This window comes from Populus alba, chromosome 10 (genome assembly GCF_005239225.2).
Source record: "Populus alba chromosome 10, ASM523922v2, whole genome shotgun sequence".
Classification (NCBI taxonomy): Eukaryota; Viridiplantae; Streptophyta; class Magnoliopsida; order Malpighiales; family Salicaceae; genus Populus; species Populus alba.
The window spans coordinates 10413599-10440839 of record NC_133293.1 but is presented as its reverse complement, the minus strand read 5'-3'; the positions used below and the strand labels follow the sequence as shown (position 1 = coordinate 10440839).

The window sequence follows — 27241 nt, the reverse complement described above, 5'->3', positions numbered from 1 at the left end:
TTTGTTTTAGATTTTGTCAAATTGTATTTGTTTGTAAATTGTTGAAACCTTGTTTGAATTACACTGAATTAGATGTGTTATGATGAAATAAATAATAGCTTGTTTAACAGGCCCGTTTTAGTATTTATCAATTCTATTGCGAAGTTGTGATTTCTGTAAATTTATATATGCATAAATTTATATGGACGTTGATAGTTGATAATTGATAATGAATATTTAAATTAATTGTTTTTTTAGTTTGTTGGATAATGTCGGGGCAAACCAATATTTTTGTTATGTTTATTTATGTAACATAGTTAATTAATACATGTTGTCATTATAATTTTTTTATAGAAGTCATGGATGATCGTTCATGGATGTATTGGGACTCACCCCAAGGATTGCGAAGGATGAATTATTGCAACGGGGTTAAGGGTTTTATTAATTTCGCAACATCTATCCTAAAGAATTTTACTGATGGCGGTATTAGGTATCCATGCAGGAAGTGTAAAAATAAAAAGTTTTTGCATCAAGATGTTGTAACAATACACATCTTCTAACTAAAGGGTTCATGGAGGATTACATGTGTTGGTATGCACATAGGGAACTATTTGTTCCTAATGAGAGCATGGTAGAAAGGGTGGTTGGGTCAACTTCTAGTGCTAACAACATGCATGAAGTTGGAAACAACAATAGTAATCCTTATAGGAACATGGTTATGGATGCAATGAGAATGAGTGAAGGTAATGTCAATGAATGTCCAATCGTAAAAGAAGAATCTAACGCAGATGCAGCAAGGTTTTTTGAGCTATTGAAAGATTCTAATGAACCATTATAGGATGGCTGTACGAATCATAGTAAATTATCGGCTATAGCACAGGTGTTCACCATCAAGTTAGATCACGGATTGAGTGAGGCCGGTTATGACAAGATTATCGAATGGGAGAGAAGCACTTTACCTGAAGGGAACAGGTTGAAAGAGAACTTTTATGATGCCAAGTCCATGATGAAACCCCTCGATTTAGGATACCAAAAATTCAATTGCTATCAGTTATAAGCCTTAGTCATCTATTCGATCAATGCAGCCTTACAACTGTTCTTTAATCTAATCCATTATTTGCTGCGAAAAGCTAATCTTTCTACTCTACCAGTTTTATGAAATATCAAGTTACCTGCTAATTAATCCGCGCTTGTTCACCATCAGGAAAGACCGGAAATCCAGTAAAAAGGGTCAGGTAAGAGGCAATTAACATGCTAACAGCAGCCTATTATGATTCACGTGGCAAAGAGCCTATGCTATCTTGTAGAGGATTCAAAGTTTATAGCATTAGCATTAGCCCTTACCAAAGCCAGGATTAACATGTGCCCTAACTTTTACATGTTATACTACCTTGAAAATGATGAGCTGACTGAGAGCATGACATGTGGGCATTCCCGTTACAAACCCAAAACTGGTAGAGGGAAGACTCTCCTGGCATATAAAAAACTTAGATACTTCTCAATCACACCTAGACTATAAAGGTTATTTATGTCACTAAGGATTGTTGAGCACATGATATGGCATCAATCACATCATGCGGTTGATAGAGTGATGGTGCATCCTTATGACAGCAAAGCCTAGAAACACTTTAACAGTGTGCATCCTCACTTTTCAGCTAAATCAAGAAACGTGTATCTTGGGTTATGTACAGACGGATTCAACCCATTTGGGTCATTTGCTGCTCCTTAATCTTCTTGGCCGGTCATATTGATGGTTTATAACTTGCCATCGAGGATGTGTATGGGGCTGAAGTTTATGTTTTTATCTATGGTCATACCAGGTCCGAGCAGTCCAGGGCGGAATATAGATGTTTGTCTTTGTCTGTTGATTGATGAGTTGATGCAGTTGTTGTCCTCTGGAGCTTTGACTTATGACATCTCGAGGAAACAGAATTTTGTTATGAGAGCAGCCTTGATGTGGACTATCAATGATTTCCCAGCTTATGGAATGGTTTCTAGTTGGAGCACGCATGGAAAGCTAGCATGTCTATACTATATGGAGAATAACAAGGCATTCACACTAACAAAAAAGGGTAAAGCTTTTTGTTTTTTACTATCACCATCGTTTCTTACCACCGAATCACAGGTACAGAAAGAACATGATGTGTATCATGAGAATTATAATCCATCTTGTAAAGTTGAATCTAATATGCAAGAGGATTCAAATGGTCCAATGACAAGAGCGAGAACAAAACAACTACAACGGGCCTTGACGAATGACATTGAAATGATTGAAGTTGCGTCGAAGTTAAAAATTAGCAATTAGTTTGAAATTGGTTCAAGGGTGCTTATTTGCCTACAATTAGAACTTGGAGATGGGAAAGCCCTTAATGGTTCTTTTGATGCTGGGCTACTTGAATTTAGATTGATAATGCAAATAAGTGAAGGAATTGATGTTGTTTACGGTCAAAACAGTAGATGGATTTGAACCCTAATTTGAAGTCATCCATTGCATGTGATAACAAGACTTATTTAGGTGAAATTCAAGTTCAGAACGTGATCTTTCTAGATTGTCCAACCATGATTGCATTGGACTTTTGTGTAAAAGGTTATAGCTATTTTAAATTTGGTCTCCTTATGTTTCAAAAAGGTAAAAAAAAACATGTGTTAGTTAAATTTGTCTAGTTACTTTATTAAAAGCTTAGTTTTTAGGCTTGAGTTCTATCATGTTGAATTTTCCTAACTTTGGAGGGATGTTCCAATTATAAATATAGTATCAGAATATGTAATAAACACTTTTGGCCAAGATTTGAAACTTAATTGATCAGAGAATTAAGAGTTGTTCTTCCAAATTGATTTTGTGAAGAACCCTCCTTGACTTATCACTCTTCAATCACAAAGAGTGTGGCGGCGAAATCCTAGATTGATCTTTGTGGCATCCAAATCGATTTGTCAAAGTATCATTCTAGTCTATCCTCCATTTTATTTACCTTAAAATCATTATAATCCACCCTAAATACCAAAAGAAAGACAACACAACCAGACCCATCCTTCATCCATTTTTTTGTTAGAATCATTGTTGCTGATTTTTGAATCATTCACGACACATCATCTGGTATTAGAGCATCAGTTGTGATCTAAAGCAGGAGCCAAAAAAAAAAACAAGAAGAAAAAGAAAGGTTTGTTGGAATTAAGGTTGATAAACTTAATTATGGCTGGAGATAAAGAAGATTTGCCAAGAGGGTTAAGTTTGGAACAAGCACAGGTTATGGGATTACAATGATCTCATGCTGAGATTCAGGATGAAATTACTGGAATTCATAAACAGTTGAATACCCTTATACAAATGATGCAAAGAAATAATTTGCAACCCCAACAGAGGCAAGCACTTTGGGTGCCATGAAATGATATTATAAAAGCTAATGAAGATCCAAATAGGGATGATGAGGTCGATGATAAGGTCAGACCAAGAAGGCAGAATTATAATCATCCTAATGGTCTCAAACTTAAGATTCCACCGTTTAGAGGAAGTAGTTCACCCGAGGAATACTTGGAGTGGATTTAGAAGGTTGAAAAGGTGTTTAAATGGTATAAATATTCTGAAGAAAGGAAGTGCAAGCACTTGAGTTTATGGATTATGCTTTTTTATGGTGGGAAAACTTAAAGATTTAGAGGAGAAGGGATGGAGAAGGGGGGATTACAACATGGGAAACTATGAAAAGAGTGATGAAGAAGAGATTTGTTCCTGATTACTATAAACAGGAGCTATACATCAGACTTTAGACTTTGCGACAAGGATCTTTGAGCGTGGAAGAGTATGTGAAAGAGTTTGAGTTGCTGCTGATTCGATGTGAATTGATGGAACCTCAAGAGCAAACAATAGCTAGATTTCTTGGAGGGTTGAGGAAGGATATAGTTAATGTTGTTGAATTATAGCCGTACATCTTCCTTGAGGAAGTTATAAAGCTTGCAACCCGAGTAGAGAGGCAGCAAAGACAAGGAGGTGTCTGAACTGGTGTAACTACGTCAAGCACTACAAGGGCTGTTTCTACACCTACACGAACATAGAGCACACCTAAACGAGATGAGAAGGTGGAGTTTAGTAAGGGGAATACCAGTTCTGATTCTTTAAAGGGAAAGGAGAAGGTGACAGAACCTCAACATCCTATGAGGTCTCGGGACATCAAGTGCTTCAAGTGCTTATGACATGGGCACATTGCTTTGGAATATCCAAATAAAAGGGTGATGATTTTGCATGGGGATCATGGAGAGCTGATCAGTGGAGATGAGGTTGAAACTGAAGATGAAGATAAGTTACAAGTGGCTGAACAAGAAGAGGATTTCGAACCAGTGAAAGGAGATCTGTTGGTTGTTCAATGAGTTCTGAATGCACAAATTGATGTTAGTGATGAGCATCCCGAGAACATCTTTCATACTAGATGTCAGATTCGAGATAAGGTGTGTGGGATGATCATTGATAATGGAAGTTGCACTAATGTTGCGTCAACTAACTTGGTGGAGAAATTGGGTTTAACTACCCTTCCATATCCCAAGCCATATAGTTTGCAATGGATGAATGAGAATGGGGAGATTCGGGTGACAAAGCAAGTCCGTGTACCTTTTTCCATTAAAACCTATCACGACGAGGTTTTGTGTGTCGTTGCGCCAATGTCAGCTAGCCATTTGTTGCTAGGTCGTCCATGGCAGTTTGATAAGGATGTGACCTACAATGGACAAAAGAACACTTATTCTTTTATGTTGAATGGAAAGAAGGTGAACTTGTTACCAATGAGTTCTCAACAGGTTAGAGCGGATCAATTACGAAGCCAACAAAAGGGGGTGACATCACGTAAGGGGTTGTTGTTAGCCAAAAAAGAAGACATCAAACAAGCATTAGCCACGACAGGGATTGTTTTCATGGTCTGGGCAAAGCAATTACTACAAGTAAAAGGATTAGACTTGCCAAGACAAATTAAGGAATTACTTAAAGAATTTAAAGATGTGTTTTCAGATGAATTACCTAAAGGGTTACCACCTATTCGTGGAATTTAACATTAAATTGATTTGGTGTCGGGAGCTTCACTTCCTAATAGACCAGCATACAGATGTAATCCAGAGGAAGCAAAAGAGATTTAAAGGCAGGTGAATGAGCTCTTAGAGAAAAGCTATAAGTAAAAGGATTAGACTTGCCAAGACAAATTAAGGAATTACTTAAAGAATTTAAAGATGTGTTTTCAGATGAATTACCTAAAGGGTTACCACCTATTCGTGGAATTTAACATTAAATTTATTTGGTGTCGGGAGCTTCACTTCCTAATAGACTAGCATACAGATGTAATCCAGAGGAAGCAAAAGAGATTTAAAGGCAGGTGAATGAGCTCTTAGAGAAAAGCTATAAGTAAAAGGATTAGACTTGCCAAGACAAATTAAGGAATTACTTAAAGAATTTAAAGATGTGTTTTCAGATGAATTACCTAAAGGGTTACCACCTATTCGTGGAATTTAACATTAAATTTATTTGGTGTCGGGAGCTTCACTTCCTAATAGACCAGCATACAGATGTAATCCAGAGGAAGCAAAAGAGATTTAAAGGCAGGTGAATGAGCTCTTAGAGAAAAGCTATGTGCAGGAATCACTTAGTCCATGTTCCATACCTACGTTGCTTGTACTGAAGAAAGATGGTACCATGAAGATGTGTATGGACAGTCACGCTATCAACAAAATAATAGTTAAGTATCGATTTCCCATACCCAGACTTGATGATTTCCTTGATGAGTTGCATGGTGTTGCATTGTTTTCTAAAGTTAATTTGATGAGTGGCTATCACCAAATTAGAATGAAAGAGGGAGATGAATGGAAAACAACATTTAAAACTAATCAGGGGTTATATGAATGGATGGTAATATCGTTTGGGTTATCTAATGCTCCTAGTACATTTATGAGGCTTATGAATCATGTTTTGAGGAAGTATATTGGGCTATTTATTGTAGTATATTTTGACGACATTTTGGTGTATAGCAAGACCTTTAATAATCATGTGAAGCATCTTAGAGTTGTGTTTGAGACTTTGCAAGATTCTAAGTTGTATGGGAAACTCACAAAGTGTTACTTCTGTAAAGAAAGTGTCATGTTTCTTCGATATATTATCTCTAGTAGGGGAGTTAGAGTTGATGGGGAGAAAATTGAAGCAATTCAAGACTGGCCAAAACCTGCTAGTATCGCTGATGTGAGGAGTTTCCATGGTTTAGCTTCTTTCTACAGGCGATTTGTGAAAAACTTCAACTCTATTATTGCTCCTATGACAAAATGCTTGAAAAAAGGGAAAGAGTTTAGATGGAGTGAAGATGCGTAGAAAGCTTTTGAGCTAATTAAGGAAAAGTTATGTACTGCTTCAGTTTTAGCACTTCCAGACTTTGCTAAAATATTTGAAATAGAGTGCGATGCTTCCAGAGTTGGAATTAGGGTTTTTTTTATGCAAGAAAAGAGGTCGATTGCATTCTTTAGTGAAAAGTTAAATGGAGCACGTTTGAACTACTCTATTTACAACAAGGAGTTATATGCTTTGATTCGGGCTCTGGAGGTATGGCAGCACTACTTGTTGCCTAAAGAATTCGTTATACATATTGATCATGAATCCTTGAAGTATCTTAAAGGGCAAAGCAAGCTAAATCGAAGACACGCTAAATGGGTGGAGTTCATGGAGTTATTTCCTTATGTCATAAAGTACAAGAAAGGGCAAGTTAATGTGGTTATTGATGCTCTTTCTAGGAGGTATGCACTGATCTCTATGTTGAATGCAAGGCTGATGGGTTTTGAACAAGTAAAGGATCAGTATGCCAATGATTCCTACTTTGCTAATGTGGTTGTCGAATGTGCAAAGAGAGCTTGTGATGGTTCTTTATGCATAAAGGTTACTTGTTCAAAATAGGATGTGTATTCCTTCAGGTTCGTTACGGGAGTTGCTTGTGCAAGAGGCTCATAGTGGTGGTCTTAGTGGTCATTTTGGAGAGAAGAAGACTTATGAGCTATTGAAAGAACTTTTTTTTTTCCCAGTATGTTACGGAATGTACACAAGGTGATCAAAAGATGTGCTATTTGCAAGAGAACTAAGGGTAAAGAGAATGTGTATGGACTATATATGCCACTACCTATTTCAGAGCAGCCATGGATGGATATTATCATGGACTTTGTACTTAGATTACCAAGAACACAATGTGGGAAGGATTCAGTAATGGTGGTGGTTGATCGATTCTCCAAAATATCCCATTTCATTCCTTATAACAAAACTGACGATGCAGTACATGTTGTTGATTTGTTCTTTCAAGAGATTGTTTGTTTGCATGGAGTTCCTAAAAGCATTGTCTTTGATCATGATACAAAGTTCTTAAGCCACTTTTGGAAGACTCTTTGGAGGAAACTTGGAACGAAGTTACTTTTCAGTACGACATGTCATCCAGAAACTGATGGACAAACTAAGGTACTAAAGCAAACTTTATCTTCTTTGTTACGGCTGTCATACATAAGAATTTGAAGAGTTGGGATACTTGTTTGCCTATTGTAGAGTTTGAATATAATCGTAGTGTGCATGGGGCTACAAAATTTTCACCATTTGAGGTTGTGTATGGCTTTAATCCTTGTGTTCCTATTGATCTTTTTCATATTCCAATTGATGAGAGGACATCTATGGATGGAATTAGAAAGGCAGAATTGATGAAGAAACTACATGAGCAGGTTCGTTTACATATTAAGGAGAAAACGACAAAGTATGCTAAACAAGCTAACAAGTGGCGAAAGATGGTTAGGTTTGAACCTAGAGATCTTGTTTGGATTCATATTAGTAAGGGCAAATTTCCAAGCAAACGTAACTCCAAGTTGATGCCAAGAGCTGATGGTCCATTTTGGATTATAAAGAAGGTGAATAACAATGCGTATAAGGTAGATCTTCCTGGTGATTACAACGTATCAGCTACTTTTAATGTGAAAGACTTGACTCCATACTTGAATGATGATGACGATTCTGATTTAAGGACAAATCATTATCAACCCAAGGTTGATGATGTGCATCATGAGAATTATAATCCATCTCATAAAGCTGAATCTAATATGCAAGAGGATTCAGATGGTCCAATGACAAGAGCGAGAGCGAAACAACTATAACAGGCCTTGAAGAATCTCATTGGAATGATTGAAGCTGCGTCGGAGTTAAAAATTAACAATCAGTTTGAAATTAGTTTAAGGGTGTTTATTTGCCTATAATTGGAACTTGGAGATGGGAAAGCCCTTAATGGTTCTTTTGATACTGGGCTACTTGAATTTGGATAGATAATGCAAATAAGTGAAGGAATTGATGTTGTTTACGGTCAGAACAGTAGATGGATTTGAACCCGAATTTAAAGTCATTCATTGCATGTGATAACAAGACTTATTTAGGTGAAATTCAAGTTCAGATCGTGATCTTTCTAGATTGTCCAACCATGATTGCATTGGACTTTTGTGTAAAAGGTTATAGCTATTTTAAATTTGGTCTGCTTATGTTTCAAAAAGGTAAAAAAAAATGTGTGTTAGTTAAATTTGTCTAGTTACTTTATTAAAAGCTTAGTTTTTAGGCTTGAGTTCTGTCATGTTGAATTTTCCTGAGTTCTGTCATGTTGAATTTTCCTAACTTTGGAGGGATGTTCCAATTATAAATATAGTATTAGAATATATAATAAACACTTGTGGCCAAGATTTGAAACTTAATTCAGAGAATTAAGAGTTGTTCTTCCAAATTGATTTTGTGAAGAACCCTCCCTGACTTATCACTCTTCAATCACAAAAAGTGTGGCGTTGAAATCCTAGATTGATCTTTGTGGCGTCCAGATCGACTTATCAAAGTATTATTCTAGTCTATCCTCCATTTTATTTACCTTAAAATCACTATAATCCAGCTTAAATACCAAAAGAAAGACAACACAACCAGACCCATCCTTCATCAATTTTTTGTTAGAATCATTGTTGCTGATTTTGAATCATTCACGACACATCAGAACAAAAGGGATTTCTTTGTTAGCAGAGTTGAAAAGGATGTTGCACCCCCGCGTCTTTTAGGTGAAGAATTGCTTGATGTTGTGTCAAAGTACGGTGACATTGTGTTTGGTCTCCAATCAGGTAAGCAGAAGTTTATTGGTTTTGGTTTGACCTATAATTGGGTAAAGCAAAGTATCTTTTGGGAGCTTCCTTATTGGAAGACCAATCTTCTTTGCCATATCCTTGACATCATGCACATTGAAAAGAACGTGTTTGAGAACATTTTCAACACCGTCATGGTTGTGAAGGGGAAGATAAAGGACAACATCAAGGCTAGATTGGATGTAGCGTTGTTCTGTGACCGTAAAAAAATGGAGTTGATTTGTGATGGGTCACGGGTCGCAAAACCAAGAACAAGCTTCGTGTTAGATAAAAATGCACGACTACTAGTCTACAAATGGCTTAAGAATCTGCGTTTTCCCAATGGACATTCCTCGAACATATCAAGGCTAGTTAATATAGAGGAATGCATATTATATGGAATGAAGAGTCATGACTACCATATGTTTATGCAAACACTCATCCCATTAGCTTTTCGTGATTTGTTGCTAAAGGGAATATGGGTTGCACTAATGAAGATCAATCATTTCTTCAGAGATATATGCTCCAGTAAGTTGAATGTTGATCACATTGAAAGGCTTGAAACGAATATCATCGAGACATTATGTAAACTTGAGATGATATTCCCTCCATTATTTTTTAACTCAATGGAGCATCTTCCCATATATTTACCGTTTGAGGTAAAAGTTGGAGGACCGGTCCAGTACAGATGGATGTATCCATTCGAGAGGTTAGATATTATAGTTGCTATGTTATTCATAATTAAACTTTTTTTTAATTGATAATTTTTTATTAATTCTATATATTTATATATATGCAAGTACTTGTTCAATCTTAAAAAAAAAAAAAAAAAAAGTTAAGAATAAGGCGCATGTTCAGGCGTCAATATATGAGGCCTATATTGTTGAGGAGATCTCAACATTTATCTCATACTATTTTGAACCTCATTTAAGATCGAGGATCAACCATGTTTCATGGCATGATGATGGTGGTGAAGTGTCTTCAAGTGGGAACTTGTCACTATTCTCCAATCCTGGACGACCAACACCTAAAAATGTTGTGAGGGGAAGATATTTGTCTAAAATAGAGTTCAAACAAGCACACAATTATGTCTTATTTAACTGTGATGAGCTAAGACCTTTTATTAAGTAAGTAGATGTTCAACTTAAACTTTGTCAAGAGTGTACTATTTATGTTTTGTGATACCATAAACTCATATAATTTGGACAACCTTATAGGTAACATCGACGATACTTATTATCCAATAACTCATAGCTGACCGAATCCCAGATCTTTCAATTACAAGATGAACAATTTGCCACGGGGTTTATAACACATGTAAGTCCTATCACAAATTCATTATCTCTTGCAATGTAAGTAATTGTACATCGATATTACATAATATCCATTTATTGATTATAGTTGTATTTAATATACAAAGTTTATCAAATAGGAGGTAGTGTTGTTATTTCATTGTCCTTACTAAGTTTAAGCCCTGAAAGAAAAGTCAAGTGCTATAATGGGTATTTTTTCAATGAATATGTCTTTCATATTGAAGAATACGGGTATGGAAAGAAAGACATACAACAGCGGTGTTTGTATTAAAGGACCGACTTCTAGTGAGTTTGAAGTTGACTACTATGGTAGATTGGAAGAGGTCATCGAACTGCAATATCATAGCGAGCAGAATAGAGTGTTTTTATTTAAATGTTATTGGTATAACACAACTGACAGAGAAATCAGAGTACATCCTCACTATGGTCTCATTGAAATCAACTCAAAAGCTAGACACTACAACGTAAATGACGTCTTTGTTTTCGCAAAGCAATGCCATCAAGTTTATTACACATACACCCCTTCTTTTATAAGGGACCGATCAAGAGTTGATTGGTTATCCATTTTAAAAATCAAACTCAGGGGTCATGTCGAGATTGTTCAGGATGAGAACGAAGACACAAGTGTGATAGATGAAGTCTTTCCAGCTAGTGAGTTGGTTGAACCATACCAAGTTGCTCCTTCGATTGACTTAGAAGAAAATTTGAATTTTCGTGTTTTTTATGATAGTCTTATCGATGTTGATGCAGAGGACTTGAATGTTGTTTTCAACTCTAATGGACTAGAAAATGTTGATGAAGAAAATGATAACCACATTGAAGACTGTGATGAAGCTGATGATAACAATTCAATTGAGGATGAAGATGAAAATTCTGACTAAACATGTTGTAAAGCCTAATTTTTATAATGTAATATTAAGGATGATATTTTGGAACATGAAATATTTATTCTTATTTAATTGTCAGTGCAGGAGGATAGACAAAATTACATGGAGGAGCTACAAAAATATTGACAGTTTCATCGACGGATTACCGACGAACTGGCACCTGGATGAGAGTTGCAAAAAAATTACAAAATTTTTCCACTATCACCGATAGACTGGCACCCATCGGTATTTGACCGAGAGTTGCAAAAAAATTACAGAATTTTTCCACTATCTCCGACGGCTATACCAATGGATTGGCACTCGTCAGTATTTGATTGAGAGTTGCAAAAAAAATTATAGAATTTTGCCACTCTCACTGATGAACTGGCACCCATTGGAATTTGATCGAGAGGTGCAAAAAAATTACAGCCCCTGCCATTACCAGCAACAGATTCACCGACAGGTAGCACACCTGCCGAAGCGCGCGCTTGTCAAAGCATCAAGTCGGTTGGCACATTTACCAACGGATTCATCAAAGGACGCAGCAAACCCAAGACACTCATGCTCTGACAAGTGGTTACCGACAGATTTCCGACGGACCAAAAAGTTTGGCGGGATTTTTGAATTTTTTGGTGCAGATATCAATTAATTATCGACAGATATTATCGACAAAATTTAATGCCACCGCAATAATAAATGTCCGTTGGTAATTCCGACGGAAAAATTGCAATATAAATCCCTCCCCCCCCCCCAACTTCGAGTTCATTTTTTCTCCAATGCTTCATCTCTATTTCTCTTCTCCTCTCTGTTTATATTACGTTTTTTGCAAGAGATTGTGTTCTTTTGGTGCTAGTTCTAGCATATTAAAAGGTATGTATTCTTCTTTATTTATCTTTGTAATTTTTTTTTTTTTATTTTTAATTATGATTATTTTTTGGTGTTCTTTGTTTTGTGTATTGTTTGTAGATAAAATATTCAAATCAACACACTATTAAGGTAAGCATTTTTTATTCCTAAATTTATTTTGAATTTATGTAGTGTTTTTTTGTTTTGTGTAGTGTTCTTTGGTTTTTTTCTTTTTATTTATTAATTTTATAATATTATTGTTTGTATTGCCATAAATGTTATTGTTGAATTTATGTTTTAAATGTTAATTGAAATATAGAATTAAATTTAATTAGTTTATCTTAATTTTAGGATATTATTGTATGTTTTGTAATAATTGTAATTGTTGAATTTATGTTTTAAATATTAATTGAAATATAGAATTAAATTTAATTAGTTTATTTTAATTTTAGGATATTATTGTTTGTTTTGTAATAATTGTAATTGTTGAATTTATGTTTTAAATGTTAATTGAAATATATAATTAAATGTTAATTAGTTTATCTTAATTTTAGGATATTATTGTTTGTCATGTTGTTTATTATTTTGATTAATTTTAATTGTTATTCATGAATTTGTATTGATGTTAGTTGAAAAAATATAGATGTTGAATTTCTATAGATATTAGGTTGTATAGAGTTGATTTTGCAATATTTGTGTAATTATTAAATGATTGAATTTATTTAGATGTTAGGTTCTATATATGATGTTTTTGGAGTCCAATTGGATTGTGGTTAATTTCTTCTAGCATGGTTTCACAGTGCAAAGAGTGTGCCTTCACAGCGAGGTCAATTCACCCATAAGTACCTGGCACAGTGAAAGGATGACCTCTCAATGGAAGTTTGTTTAGGTATTAGCTTTATATATATATATATATATATATATATATATAACATAATTTATAAACAACTAATTAATATTTTATTTTATTTAATTTTAGGTTCACAAACATTGAGACTGCAGGACAATAACATCGGCATTTAAATCGTCGATGGAGATTCCATTGTTTCAATGGACTCAGGTCTCCAGACATTCTAAGTGGAGACCTAATATTGATGTCTGGTTTTGACGATTTCAGGTAGGTGTAAATTTTTAATTTCCAGTTTACTTTTAATAAATAATTTTTATAATTTTATATCTTGTAATATTTTTATTTTAAATGAATTATTTATATACACAGCATAAATTTGATTGGGATAGTGCGAACAACAATGTTGTCAGGAGGGTATGGGAGAATCACGCGGCAACTAGGTAACATCGAAAGTAATATGTATTTTTAATTTTTAATTTTATGTTCTAAATTCTAATTAGTTACTATGAAGTATGTTGTGTGATTTTATGTTGAAACTAAAAGACGAAAAGTAAATCCTACAACCGTCTTGAATGATGGAATGAGGTGGCGGTTTGCTAGGAATTCAAACCGCCAGTCATCTCAAGAGATATATGGGAGACATACATTGAGCATGTTACGTCTGAGCGATTCTCACGGCGTTCACAATCCGGAGTCGACAACCAGAATCGGCAAATTCATGGTTTGGTGACCACACACACCGGCAACTCCATCCCGTTTAACGCACATGTGAAGTGGATGGTAAGATTAATTTAAATAAAATATATTGTTAATTAATTTGTTGTTGTTTATAAATATATTTAACTTGCAACTTTTTTTTTTTTATAGGCTACGTCTCTTGGACGCGAGCTGGTCCAATGGAGCTATTTGTAGAGACGCACGTGCGGAGTCAAAACCACCAAAAAGGGGCGCAACAGTACATGGACAATCGTGCCCAGCACTTCGTGGTATGTTCCTCCAATCATTTTATTTCGTATGTTATTGTTTTCTTGAATTGAATATGATGATTTAAAAAAAAAAATCAGGAGACCTATAATAGCTGGTTGAGGAAGAGATATTGGGACGATCCGGATTTGTGGATGGAGGTTGGATCGTCTGGTGGATCAGGTTTACAAACTTTCCAACACTACGGCTGAAAACTTGCTTTTGGCCCATAGTATCTCAACTGTTGGGAGCTCTCCATTAGTATCAAGCACCCAGTCAGAGGAGTTTATAGCAATGAAACAGCAATATCAACGCCTCTCGACGAATTATGATCTGATCCGTCAAATGGTTATGGAGATTAGATCAAAGATGGGTGATTATCCATGTGCTCCCTTTTGGCCGTATGGTCCCGGCAACAACCAGCCTCCTCCTCCTCCTCCAGCTCTGCCACTATTTTAGTTTATTTTTGTTTTTTAAAACATTAAATTTGTAATGAATATTTGGATGAATATTATTTAACATTATTTTTACATTTTTAATGTTTAAAACAAATTCATTTGGTTATTAAGTTTTTTCCAATTTAATAAATAATATTTTTTTGTATTTTAAATAAATACCGACAGATTTCCAAACGGAAACATGCCGTCGGTATTTTACTGAAAGTTGCGAAAAAATTACCGCCCATGCCACAATCACCGACAGATATATTCCGTCGGTAATTTCCATTACTATTACCGACGAATATATTTTGTCGGTATTTGACAGGAAGTTCTGAAATATTTACCGTCCATGACACAATCACCAACAGATGGTCCATCGGTAAACACCGTTAGAAACACAGACGGACTTTTTCGGTCGATAAAATTCTCGCGGGTAATTGTTTTTTGGCGTGCTTCGCCATCTATAATACCGTTGGTGGTCCGTCAGTGTTTGGTTTTTTTTATTACCAACAAAATTGGCTACGGAATGGGAAATTACTGACAATCCAAATTCCAACGAACATATTCCGTTGGTGAGATTGTCGGTAATGTTTTTACCGACGGTTCGTGTGCCTCACACTGACGGACCGAATCTATTGGTAAAACTGTTTAATGGTGTATGAAACCTCTTAGCAATTTAGTCCTATAATAAAAGAATAAATAAATTTGAAGAAAAATATAGAAAAACATCATATATTGCTTGTTTTTCAGAGATTGTAACCATTTTCAGTGGCTCTTTTTCCCCCCTACTATCAAACTGTACGTATTTCACTACAATATGAAATGCTGTGCAATAATTAGCCAATCACCATCGTTCGATCACCAGTTAAAAGTTTGCATTTCCAAATGTCAAATTTGTCATATTTTTTATTTGACAAAGGGATCAAATGCTTGAGAAGTATAACTCTTTTTTCATTTAAAAAAAAAAACATAAAGCTGTGAGTTATCACAAGTGTACAAGTTTTATTTGTCTTATGTTTTTTTTTGAAGTGAAAAAAGAGAATAATTAATTCGACATTAACTTAAGGCATAAGATTGGGTTCTTGTTTTTGTCTTTAATATATTTCTCTAGCTACAGGCTCCAAGCTCTAATATTAAATTAAAAACAGTGCCTAATTTTTTAGCCAATACAAGCACATTTTAACCTAACTTCCAGTTTTAGTCCTTGATTACTAGATTATTTTTAGTGCTATATTACGTGTTGGATCGAACAAGTTTTAAACATAAAAACTCAATATTTAAGTCACAGAAATATTTTTGATATTATTATTAAACTCAAAATAGTGGGGTAAATTTAAAAACTATAATCTAGCTCTTTGACTAACTTGGGTTTAAATTAAATCATGTAGAAGTTGAATGAACATGACTTTATCATCTTGACAGATTCAAAGGGAAAAAAAAATAGTCCAAGTTAACTTGAGTTAACATGTTAAACTCATGATTCGGATCATAAACTCCACTACATTCAATTAAAATTTTATTTTATGATAAAAAAAATATGAAAATTCATACAAAACAATCAAATATTGAATGATAAATAATAAAAAAAAAATAGTAAAGTATTTTAATTAAAAAAAAAACCAACATTAAAAGATAAAATAAAAATCAAAAACCCAAAACCCAAAAAAAAAAAAAACTCATATATATGTGTGAGCCTGAGTGGCCTAGCACACCTTAGCCATATTAAAAAAAAAAAAAAAAAAATCACTCAGGCATACGAGCCTCAGGCAAGTTCAACACATTTGGGCCTTGGTTGTTTTTCCCTTATCATTCACCTTTTTTTTTATCTTAATAAAAATAGTAATAGGAGACATGTCACTTGCTACTACTCAAAATCCCACCACAACTATAGCAGCTTGAAATTTGAGGGTTTTTTGGGTGAAAATTTATTTTTCAACTCATCTTTATCTAAAAACACTTAATATACACCATACAAATCACTATAAACCATTGAATAACTCAAAAACACCCCAAAATTAGCTAAAAATAAAAATCAACAAAAGAAAAAAAATCAAGACGAAACCCAATCAATTTTTTAGGCATGTTTATAAACAAAACACACAACAATCGAATTATCGTTAACGAATGAAACCCTTTTACATCAAAAACTACAAGTTTCATCATTGAAAAGAAGTCAAACCAACCACTTTCTCGCTCCTTGCCATTTCTAGGCTAGTTTCTCTCTCATCTCTCTAATTTAGGGGCTAAAAGAAAGAGAAAATAAAAAAAAAATTCCAAAAAAAAAAATGATCATTAATATTGGGTTAGCTATATTTTTTGCATTCTCCTATCTTTCAATTTTATATTTTTACTATAATTTCAAGCCTAAGAACTGTTAATATGTGTATGAGTTTGATTGGAGTATAAGAATGGTTTTTGGGAGGTTGAAAGTTTTGTTTTAGTCGTCTTTTGATTTGATTTAGTGGTCACAAAGGTGAAGTCCCAAGGATAAGGATGACAAGAGGGGTTTTAATGCAAGCATATGATAATTCACATACAAAAATTAAAAGAAAAAAATATAAGGGGTGTCACTCAGAATAATCGATAGTCGAAGGAGTCTTTACACATTTAGGCTTGAGCAAGTGAGATTTTAATATTTTTTTTAAAAAAAAGGATGGAATGTAACAAAAGTGATCTATTAATAGTTTAATATATATATACTAAAGAAGGTGCATGTTGATCCAAATAAGAAAAGAGAGAGTCTTCGTTCCAAATAACCGATAATTTAAGGAGTGTTGGTATGGATTCACATCAAAGAGTGTTTTCTTCGTTTTTATTTACGATTCCCATTTATCATATTTTCTATTATTATCACATTAATTTACTTCATATGAAGACCTTTATCAAACATCAAAGAGTGTTGGCTTTGGATTGTGCAAATTTATACTCTTCGATCCTATTTAGAAATACAGTTACAGTTATTTTTTAAAGTTTTTTAAAAAATAATTAAAATTTTTTATTTTTTTAAAATTATTTTTAATATCAATAATAATTTAAAATATAAAATAATAAATAAATTTTAATGGAATGCGGTGGCTAAAACTACTTTTCCAATTTGAACTCATAACGATGCGATTTTACTGGCTTCTGCGTGGGCAACAACGCTATAAGATCCGTAAAGTTTCTTATCCATTTATTGAAGGACTTATTTGCATAATCATAAAAGTTTAGGACTAAGAAATCTATGCTGGATGTGTTCGAGCGTACCATTTCCCTTAAATTTTGCAAGTTGGGCAACAAGGTAAGAAATTAAGCAAGTCAAAGGAAGGATCAGAGCTTAAAACATGAACCAGACTTCTTCAGACCAAATGAACCTGAAATAAAACGTTAGAACATTCGCCCGTAACCAAAATTGAACTCCTTTGACTCCAAAGAGTCAATTCTCTTAATCATTCATATGCAGATGAATAAAAAAAAAAAACAACAAGAAAAAATTAGGCCGGTGAACGCTCTGCTGCCAAATTGATTGATGAAATTAAGACTCTAATTTTCAAGTTCAAATCTCGTATTATTCTCTACCAACCAGATCATCGATCGAAGTTTCAAGCTGTCCAATGGTTTTGATTCTAGAGAATTCTAGTGGTTTTATTAAAATTTTAAATAATTAGTTTGACTGATATTGAATGACTATATTTAAATATTAATATATTAATTAGTGGGGGTGCTGACGTGATTAAGTATATTAATTAGTGCTTTTATCTGTGGGTATGATTAATCGTATTATAAAAATCCATCATCTGTAATTATTGGTTTATTCTTGTCCTACTCTTTACCCTTTATAGAATAAAATGTATTTGAATGAATTTGTGCCCTCGTGTGTTATTTTTTGTATGATGAATTTGGATTTATTATTATTATTACAATTACATTACAAAATATACTAAAACACTAGCTAAATTATTATAGCAATTCATAAAATCACAAAAGAAAATATTAAGTGTGTCCTCAAACTTTTTTTTTAAGTGTTGCTATGACCAATTTCTTAAAATTTATAAAATTTCTAATAAAAATGTATCAAAGTGTAAAACAATAAGAAATTACATGGCCAATCTCAAAATCATATAAAAAGGTACTTTTTAGTCATTTATTTTCCTTTTACATATATACGTTAGACTCTATATGTTTTTCTATGCATGTTTTTTTCTTATCATTATGGCTCGTGTTCAGAAACCATATTTCTAGATGCATATCTATTTTTTAACTTTTTAATGTAAGTGTTTTTGTTAAATATTATTTAATTCTTACTCAGCTTTCAAATGTTTTCTAATATTAGTAGGTATTTGTTTTTTACAACCTTGTATAATATTTTTTTTATCTTAAATTTTATTTAATTATTTTCATGTATGTATCTATTTTCTATTATTATTTGATTAATTAAATAAATAAAATAATTTTAAAAAATAAAGTTATTAAATACAATCAATTCATGATCTGTATTGAGAGATCAAACATCTTGATTTATATCTATTTTTTTAATTTTTTAATTTAATATTTGATTATCATTAACACTTTCTTTTCCTTTTTTCATTTATTGACAATATATAATTTTCAATTTATTTATTTAAATGTTTACATCAATTTTATTTATTATTATTAGGATTATTTTGTTAAAAAATATATTGAAAAATCCTGCACATTTATTTTTCATTGAAACAAAATTATTTTGCAAAGTCACTGTGTTGTGTGTACATTTCCATCATTCGATGTGATCTTGGAAGGATTTTCATTTGTTAAAAGATGATGTTTAATTAAGTTCGAATATTTAGAAAAATATATAACATAATGAAAAGTGTGTGTGCGAAGGTATGTTAACGAGTTGTAGCTTAATTAATCAATATTAAGGTCCTTTTCTTTAAGAAATCTTTAATTCAAATATCTTTTTACTGTATTTTTCACGATAACACGATGTCGTATCGACCCTTCCTGTATGGGTTGAAAGGCCTTTTATTGGATAATATGCTGGCATCTAATATTATTATTACTATAAATACTATTTGGTTTTAAAAAATTTTAAATAAAAAATTAGTTGTTTAAAGGAAGGTATTAATTAGCACTCCCTAGTATTTCATAAAAAAAACCATTATTTAAATATCTTCCAAACATTCAAGCAACATTAATTACTCTTTGACTTTTAATTTTATGGAATTTAATCATTGTCAAATTCAATTACCAACTCTAAAGTTCAGCATCTTTTCCTTTTTAGTATTTGATTTCTGGTTTATGCAAATTCACCCTTTAATTAACCAAAAAACTTTTAAATTTTTTATTTGACTCCTTGATTAAACCAATACCAGTCCCTAAAGTCTTGTGTGTTTTACAATTTAAGTCTTGGCTTTGTATTTCTTCAATCAAGATCCTAACTAACTGACCATCAAACCTTAATGCTCAATTGTTACTAGCTTTTGTAAATTTGGCAAATTTTTCCATATGCTGTTGGCTTTTGTACTCAGATCTAGCAAAAATACTAACAGGGGCACATGTGTCAACTTTATCATATTAGGGACTATTTTGTTGTAAATGTGCTTTTGCTTATCTCTATCTCTTTTAAGTTTACTTATTTTATTCATAGATTAATTGAAGTACAAAGGTTTTGTTTTTCAATTTAGTGGCTAGTTAGTTCTACATTGAAATAATTGAAAACTAGGAATATAAATTCAGGCTTACTTGAAATTATCGTATGAGTTTGGAGTCCTGATTTGATTTTTTTATAAAAAAAAATAAAAATTAAAGCATTAATAATATCACGTGATAGACAAGAGCTAGCAAATTAGACGGTGCTTGTCAACCAACCTCCATTAAAGGGTAATGGGTTGACTTGAGCTTGAGGAAGAGGAACTGGTTGAGCAATGCTGTTTCTGTGGGGAACAATCCGGAAGCTTTCATTTTGTCCCTATCAATTCATAAATACTTCATGTCTATTCTTATAGTTTGAAATTTCTATATTTTACCCTCCATTAATGTGTAATTTTAGGTTTCTAAGTACTCTTTATATATATATATATATTGACTTTGACTTTGACTTGAGAGGAAAAATAAATGATAGAAAAGTCAAAAATAATAAAATGTAAGAGAAATTAGTTTTTTTTTAATTAACGTAGGTGTGCGGGTTAGCTTGCGTGTATCTCGACTAATCCTACGGGTCTTAAAGTTAACAATCATGTAAGTCTCTGGTGGTCATCATATGAGCAACTATATGGCTCAAATCTGAGACCACAAAGATTCCAAACTTTTATCATTGGGCACCTTCTACATGATTAAATTAGTTTTTATTTAGCTAGGTAGTAGTAGTAAAGGGCAAAGGAAATATTAGAATTTCGAGGGTAACATTGAAAAATCTAGACTATAAAAGTATGAGAGTAAAATATTGATAATTCTATAAGGGTAAATATATCGTTTACCCTAAAAAATTTGATGCACTGATTTGATTTGAGGATAATATCCCTGTGACAATAAATAGTTAATTATTCAACAACCATCATATCTTGTTTTCATAATCTTTTTGCTTAATATCTAAAATTGAAAACAAGATAAACGGGTTGATTATTTTTTGTTCAATTTAATTTTTATTAAAAAAAACAATCAAATCAAATTTTTTAAAAAAAACAACTAAATCAAAACTGATTTTTCGGTTCGATTTGGTTTGGTTTTTTTTTAAAAAAACCGATTCGAACCAGTTTGGCTCGGTTTTCCGGTTTGACTCGATTTTGTTGGTTGACTCGATTTTTTTGGTTGACTCGATTTTGGCTCAGTTTTTTCTGGTTTGGCCCGGTTTTTTTGGTTTGGATCGGTTTTGACTCAGTTTTTCCGATTTGACTCGGTTTGTTCTCTTTTTTTCAATTTGGGTTCGGTTCGGTTTAATTTTTTCGATTTCAGACTTATAAAACCAAAACGGAACCGAACCAATCGGCTTTTTCAAAATTCTAACATATTTAATAAGTTTTTTTTATGGTTCGATTTTTTCAGTTATGTTTTTCCGGTTTTTTTTGTTTAATTAATTTTTTAGTTTTTTTGCTCACCCCTAACACATATAGAGTACATGTAACTTAAATCTTTGCTTTTTATTTTTTATTTAATTCAAGTAATTAAATTTAAAATTAACAATAGAATCCAGAGCAGAAAAACATCTGAATCCTATTAAAAAAAAAAAAAGATGCATAAGAAATTAAAACGGGTTTAGTATAATTCATGGATCCGTCGAACTCCTTCTGATTCCTTCAAAATGGAGACAATGGTTGACTCAGAAATGACGTCATTTGCGACGCAATTAGGCTGTACGCGTGGGTTTAAAGTCTAATCTCATCGACCTGTCCTGATATTGCTTTGTGGGCGGGTAGATTTAAAGTTCATCAACACGTTTTTTAGCCGAAGACCAAGTAAGATCCTCTAATCCCTAAAATTACCAGAGCCTCATGTTTCTCTCCAAATGTCCAGTCCACCTTCCTGTCGCCCAACTTGGATCTGCAGAAGCTTCAAAAGCAACGCCCACTTGTAAGCCTAGAAACAAAATATAGTTTATCATCACTTTGACCTTTGAGGATTTTGACTTTAGATTAGGTATTATATTTTTGGCTTTGACTTCGTACTTCCTCAACCTATATAAGGACTCCAGCGTCTCTTTATCTTACAGGCTCTCTTGACTCTTGAGCGTTTCAAGGAAGTTTGAAGTGCTCACAAATACGTGTAAAACCCACAGAGAATCAAAGGAAAGGAAAGGATGAGTGGTAGCAGCGGCAGCGGCGGCGGCAGCAGGATAGTAGATCAAGAAAGCGGAGCGAGTGCAGCTCAAAGGAAATTCAAGGGAACAAGACGGCGAAAATGGGGCAAGTGGGTGTCTGAAATAAGGATTCCTGGGAAGCAAGAACGACTTTGGTTAGGTTCTTATTCTACACCCGAGGCAGCTGCGGTGGCTCATGACATAGCTTCTTATTGTTTACGTGGACCTTCTTCGTTAGAGAGTCTGAATTTCCCCCTAATGTTGCCTGCAAGTGTAAGGGAAGACATGTCACCCAAGTCCATACAGAAAGCTGCGTCGGATGCCGGGATGGCAATCGATGCTCAAATGATACTGAACAGGTCGCTCCAAAACGAGGTCAATGTCGGACCTGAGAATCCTGCGATTAATCACGGGCTAGAGACACAGTTATGGGAACCTGCAGCAGGTGGTGGAGATGGTAGCAGTAATCGTTGCGAGAATTGGCAAGAAAACAACATCGGAACGATAGTAGGGGACGATTTAAACATCTCCATTGAAGATTATCTCATTTAGTTTAGGCTTTGAGACCATGTTTTATGTGATCTAATTCAAGTGTGTGTGTGTGTATATATGTATACCCAGTGATATATCATTAAAATGGAAATCGGAAGGTTATGAGATAGCGGTGTGATACATTACGCCGGCTAGCTACATTTTTTCTAGTTTCTGTCATAATCAACTTCTTATATATATCAAGATCTTCAAGAAAGGTAGACGGGGAAATTAAATCATCAAGGTTTAGCATGGCTGTAAAACAACAGCTGACAATAGCTGCAGACTGCTTTTGATTCGTCGTGGTTTCAAATTTCCAACCCACTAGGATGGACGTTTCTTCATGAGTAAAAAATAGGCAAGTTTATGTCTTGTCATGTATTGACTGCAAATATACACTTTTGACTGATGCGATGGATAATTCAAGAATTCCATCATACCAAAGACGACCGCCTCGTTTTACGGTTTACCGGAGAGGGAATTCTTCAAATTACCGCACCACAGATGGTAACATTACGAACTGTTTATGCATATGGACAAACCCTTTAACGATGCTTACGTGCCTTTAGCCGTGTTTGATTTGATTTAACAATGCTTAGCATTTCTGACATTTTCATTCTTAGCTGTGTTTGATTCTAGTTGCGACAGTGATTATAATTATTTTCTCAACTCTAAATCAGAATAGTTTCAAGAATGATGTGAGTTTTATAAATAAAAGTTCTTAAAATATTATATATATATATATGTTTAATAAGTGAAATCTTGGATAATCTTAACCCTAAGTTTAAGCCCGCTCATTTCTATAAATTATAGCTTATTGTAGTTGTGGTGATTAAATACCAAAGTTATTTTATTAGAAGAACTGTTGTTATAAAAGTTGTGTTTACTACTAGAAAAAAATTAAAAAAAAAAACTCAAAAGTTACAAAATAGAGAATAAAAGAAAGGAAAGGAAAACTAGATTTTAAGCTTTTGATATAGAACCGCAGATTCTATAGTTTTGGATTGAAAAATATGAGAGAACCCATCTTGTCCTTGAAGCTAAATAGTTTGGGAGTGATCGGGATGCGGTTTTGCATGGTGTTTTGAAAAATTTTAATTTTTTATATTTAAAATAAAAAATATTATATTTTCTAATTATTTTGATGTGTTAATATGAAAAAAAAAATTAAATAAAAACAAATTAATATATTTTAAATAAAAATCACTTTAAATTGTCATCATTATTACAATTTTAAATAAGCATTTTATCCACTGAACTGGTACACTAATTTTTTATCCTAGCATTCGGGTAGTGGAATTCTTTCTAATAAATATATAAATTTCTTGATGTTAAAATTAATGCACAATGTTGAATTTCTAACTGTAGAAAAAGTGTTTGCGAAATAAGTTTCAAAGCATGAATTTTCCTCCTCCTTTAGAATTTCTTTTCTGTCTTTAAGCGGAAAATCTGCTTTCCTCCTCCTTTAGAATTTTCAAAGATATATATATATATATATATTCTAAGAACAGTTTAAAAGTTGAAATATTAAAATTGCTTAAATAAGCAATTATTGAGTGGCTGACTAGTTATTGAAAAATCGTAGTACGGACAGGTCTGGATTCTACGTACTCGTCTTAATAAATAATTAAGTTTTGGGATTGAGGTTGGTAATATTTATTGAGTTTGATAATAATTAAGTTGGAGATAAGTTTAAAATTGAGTTTGATAATATTTTTATTGTATTTATTATTAATTAAATAAAATAATTATTCAAAAAATTAATCTATTCGAATTAGTTTGTATCAATATTTATTGAATTCAAATTAAATTATAATTTTTATTTGTTTATTATAGTATAATACTCAATTAATTCATTTCATAAAATTTATAAGATATGATAAGTGGTATAGAGTAGCTTTTCTATTTGTTTTTGTGTTTCAAAAATATGTTTTTAAAAAAAATTGAATTTTTTATTTTTTTTATTATTTTAAATTAATATTTTTCTAGTATTTTTAAATCATTTTAATACACTGATATTAAAAATAATTTTTAAAAATTAAAAAATATATATATATATATTATTTTAATACATTTATAAATGAAAAGTATTTTGAAAAATAACCATAACAATACTTTCAAACACGCAGGCAGGCGATGAGTTTGTTTCCATGTTAGCATCTAAGATTTAAATCTTAGAAAATATTTTGTTAGAGCTATTGCAATAAATAAATTTCAAGTATTTTTACATGATTAAAATATAGAAATTGTTAGCGTTCTAGGTTAGAGTATATATCTCACTCTTTATAATAAGATTCAAGTTTTCTTTAATAAACAAAACCCTTAGAATATATATATATATATATATATATTTTTACATTACAGGTAACTCTCTCTTGCTATAATAATAATAATTAAATAAACTGAAGTCATTATAACTTAAATTTATTTTATTAAAAAAAATTATCATATACGCATCTACTAAGTTATGTTTGTTTGCATCTCTTTTCCCAGTTTTTTAACAGGTGCATTTGTAGCCTTTAATGAACTATATTTTGAACGTTGACGTTGATAATAATTTATATAAAAAAAACATTACTTCAAACAAAAAAATATTAAAAAAAAAACATATTAAATCACAATAATAAATACAGAATTAGTCGGTGAATATTTTATTCATTATCAAATTTAATCTTCTGAGGGTCATTTTCAAATCGATACCAAATATCAAGACCGAGTCCTCACCAGTATTCATTACCAAGTTCAATGCTTCTTGTGATTGCGTTAATGGCTTGGCAGCTTCATAATCGCTGGCAGCAGACCTTGCACAAATTAATCCTAAAATATAGCTGAGATTTTGAATTTGTCTCCAGATATTAATAATTTAAGTTTTATAAATTTTAAAATCATTAAAAATTTATATAATTATTAATTTTAAAATATATAGAATTAATCAAGATAAAGATAAAATCATCCGAATATTCATATTAATTATATATAAAAAAAACAATTATCTCCAGCCGTCACCGGACAAACACCTTATCTATCTGATACATATCATCAAAGAAGCTCGTGCATATGAAATTATACTCTCAATATAATTGCAATTATTTTATTTTAAAGAATTTTAATTAAAATTTTAAAAGAAAACAGAAGGCCTCAAGAACTAGGGCGCATGGATGTTGATGGGACAGCCCTGTCTGAAAAAAGAGAAGTCAAGCACGCGTGCATAGGCCATGCATGTAGTCTGCGAGACCAAGTCTGTGTGTCTAACTCTTTTTTTGGGACTGGAAAGTAAAAAAAAGACTTCTAAAAGGCTTCTAGAACCTAAAAAATCTTTATTATCAACTTTTATTTTACTTAAAAAATCAAAGAAACATTTTAGAAACTTAACAAACACATTTCTAATCTTTAATAGCTTTTTATTCCAAAATAAAAAATAAAAACTATCCAAATAAAAAACTTTTCAAAGCCCAATTTATTTATTTCTATAAGATAAAAAGCTAAAAATACTTATATAAATAGTATTCTTATTGTCAAATAAAACTAATTGATACAAAAAAAAAAAAAATTGTTATTACTAGAAAGTGGCTAAAGAACTATTTCCTCTCTCTTTTCTAGTGTTTTTTGATGATTTCTCTTTTGTTTTGGTTTTTGAAACTCATAGACCGAAAAATAAATAAAATAAAGTTTTAGATAAAAATAAAAATTTTAAAAATCAAGAAATTAAAAATTAAAAAAAAAAAACTTTGAGGACTAGAATTCTAAAATGAGCGCCTCTTGGACATCTAAAGAAAGGGGTATTTTGATTATTTTTTTTATTTTAATGTAAAATTCAATCTTTAAAGTTTTAATTATTTTTAACTAATGAAATTAAATTACATTATATCAAATCAAACGTAAACCTAATGCTAGAACTTTTTTTTACCACAAGAATTCCATTGCAAGCTATTTGAATAAATCATCATGTTCAAATTTTAGTAAAAGTAATGTGAAATGATAAAATTAAAAAAAAAAACAATGCTTTAAGAAAAAAAAATTATTCTAATCTACAATATTTGCTGATATGTTTTTTTTTTTCTTTAGGCGTGTTTGATTTGATTTAAAGGTCTTATGGTTGTAGATGTTATGGTAATTATAATTGTTTTAGCTATAAACTAGATAAATCCCTATACTACACCATGGCAGGATAAAAAAAAATAACTTGAAGAAAGATAATGCCCATATTAAGAAAACAAAAATTAATAATATCATTAAATACAACTCAGCAAGTTAAACCTTAAATCTCTTGACCATATTTTTTATCTAATTCAAACTTGAAATTAAATTATATAGAAATTGTCCTATGACCCCGGGAACCTATTTGATTCAACCAAAAAAATAAAAATTCTCAGATAGTATTAATTCATGCTTTGAAACTGCGCAAGCATTTTATATATATATATATATATATATAAAAGACAAGTTCAAAGTTAAAAAATCAAAACTTTATAGACATGAGGGTGACTTGTCATTGCAAATTCGGAATATGGAATATAAAAGATATTAGCAGCCAGCGTAGTACAGATCAAGGCTTGAGAGTCTCCCTCTTTCTA

General features: G+C 32.2%; 1 protein-coding gene and 1 pseudogene across 1 annotated transcript; both read left to right on the top strand.

The window, feature by feature from the left end:
* The window catches only part of LOC140956025 (uncharacterized), a 29331-nt pseudogene extending 14268 nt beyond the window's left edge, over nucleotides 1-15063 (top strand).
* Nucleotides 15064-21825: 6762 nt separating this feature from the next.
* Nucleotides 21826-23163, top strand: LOC118061570 (ethylene-responsive transcription factor ERF020). The gene has a single exon (XM_035075045.2). The coding sequence runs from the start codon at nucleotides 22137-22139 to the stop codon at nucleotides 22686-22688; it is 552 nt and encodes a 183-aa protein (XP_034930936.1). The 5' UTR covers nucleotides 21826-22136; the 3' UTR covers nucleotides 22689-23163.
* The last annotated feature ends 4078 nt before the right edge of the window (nucleotides 23164-27241 follow it).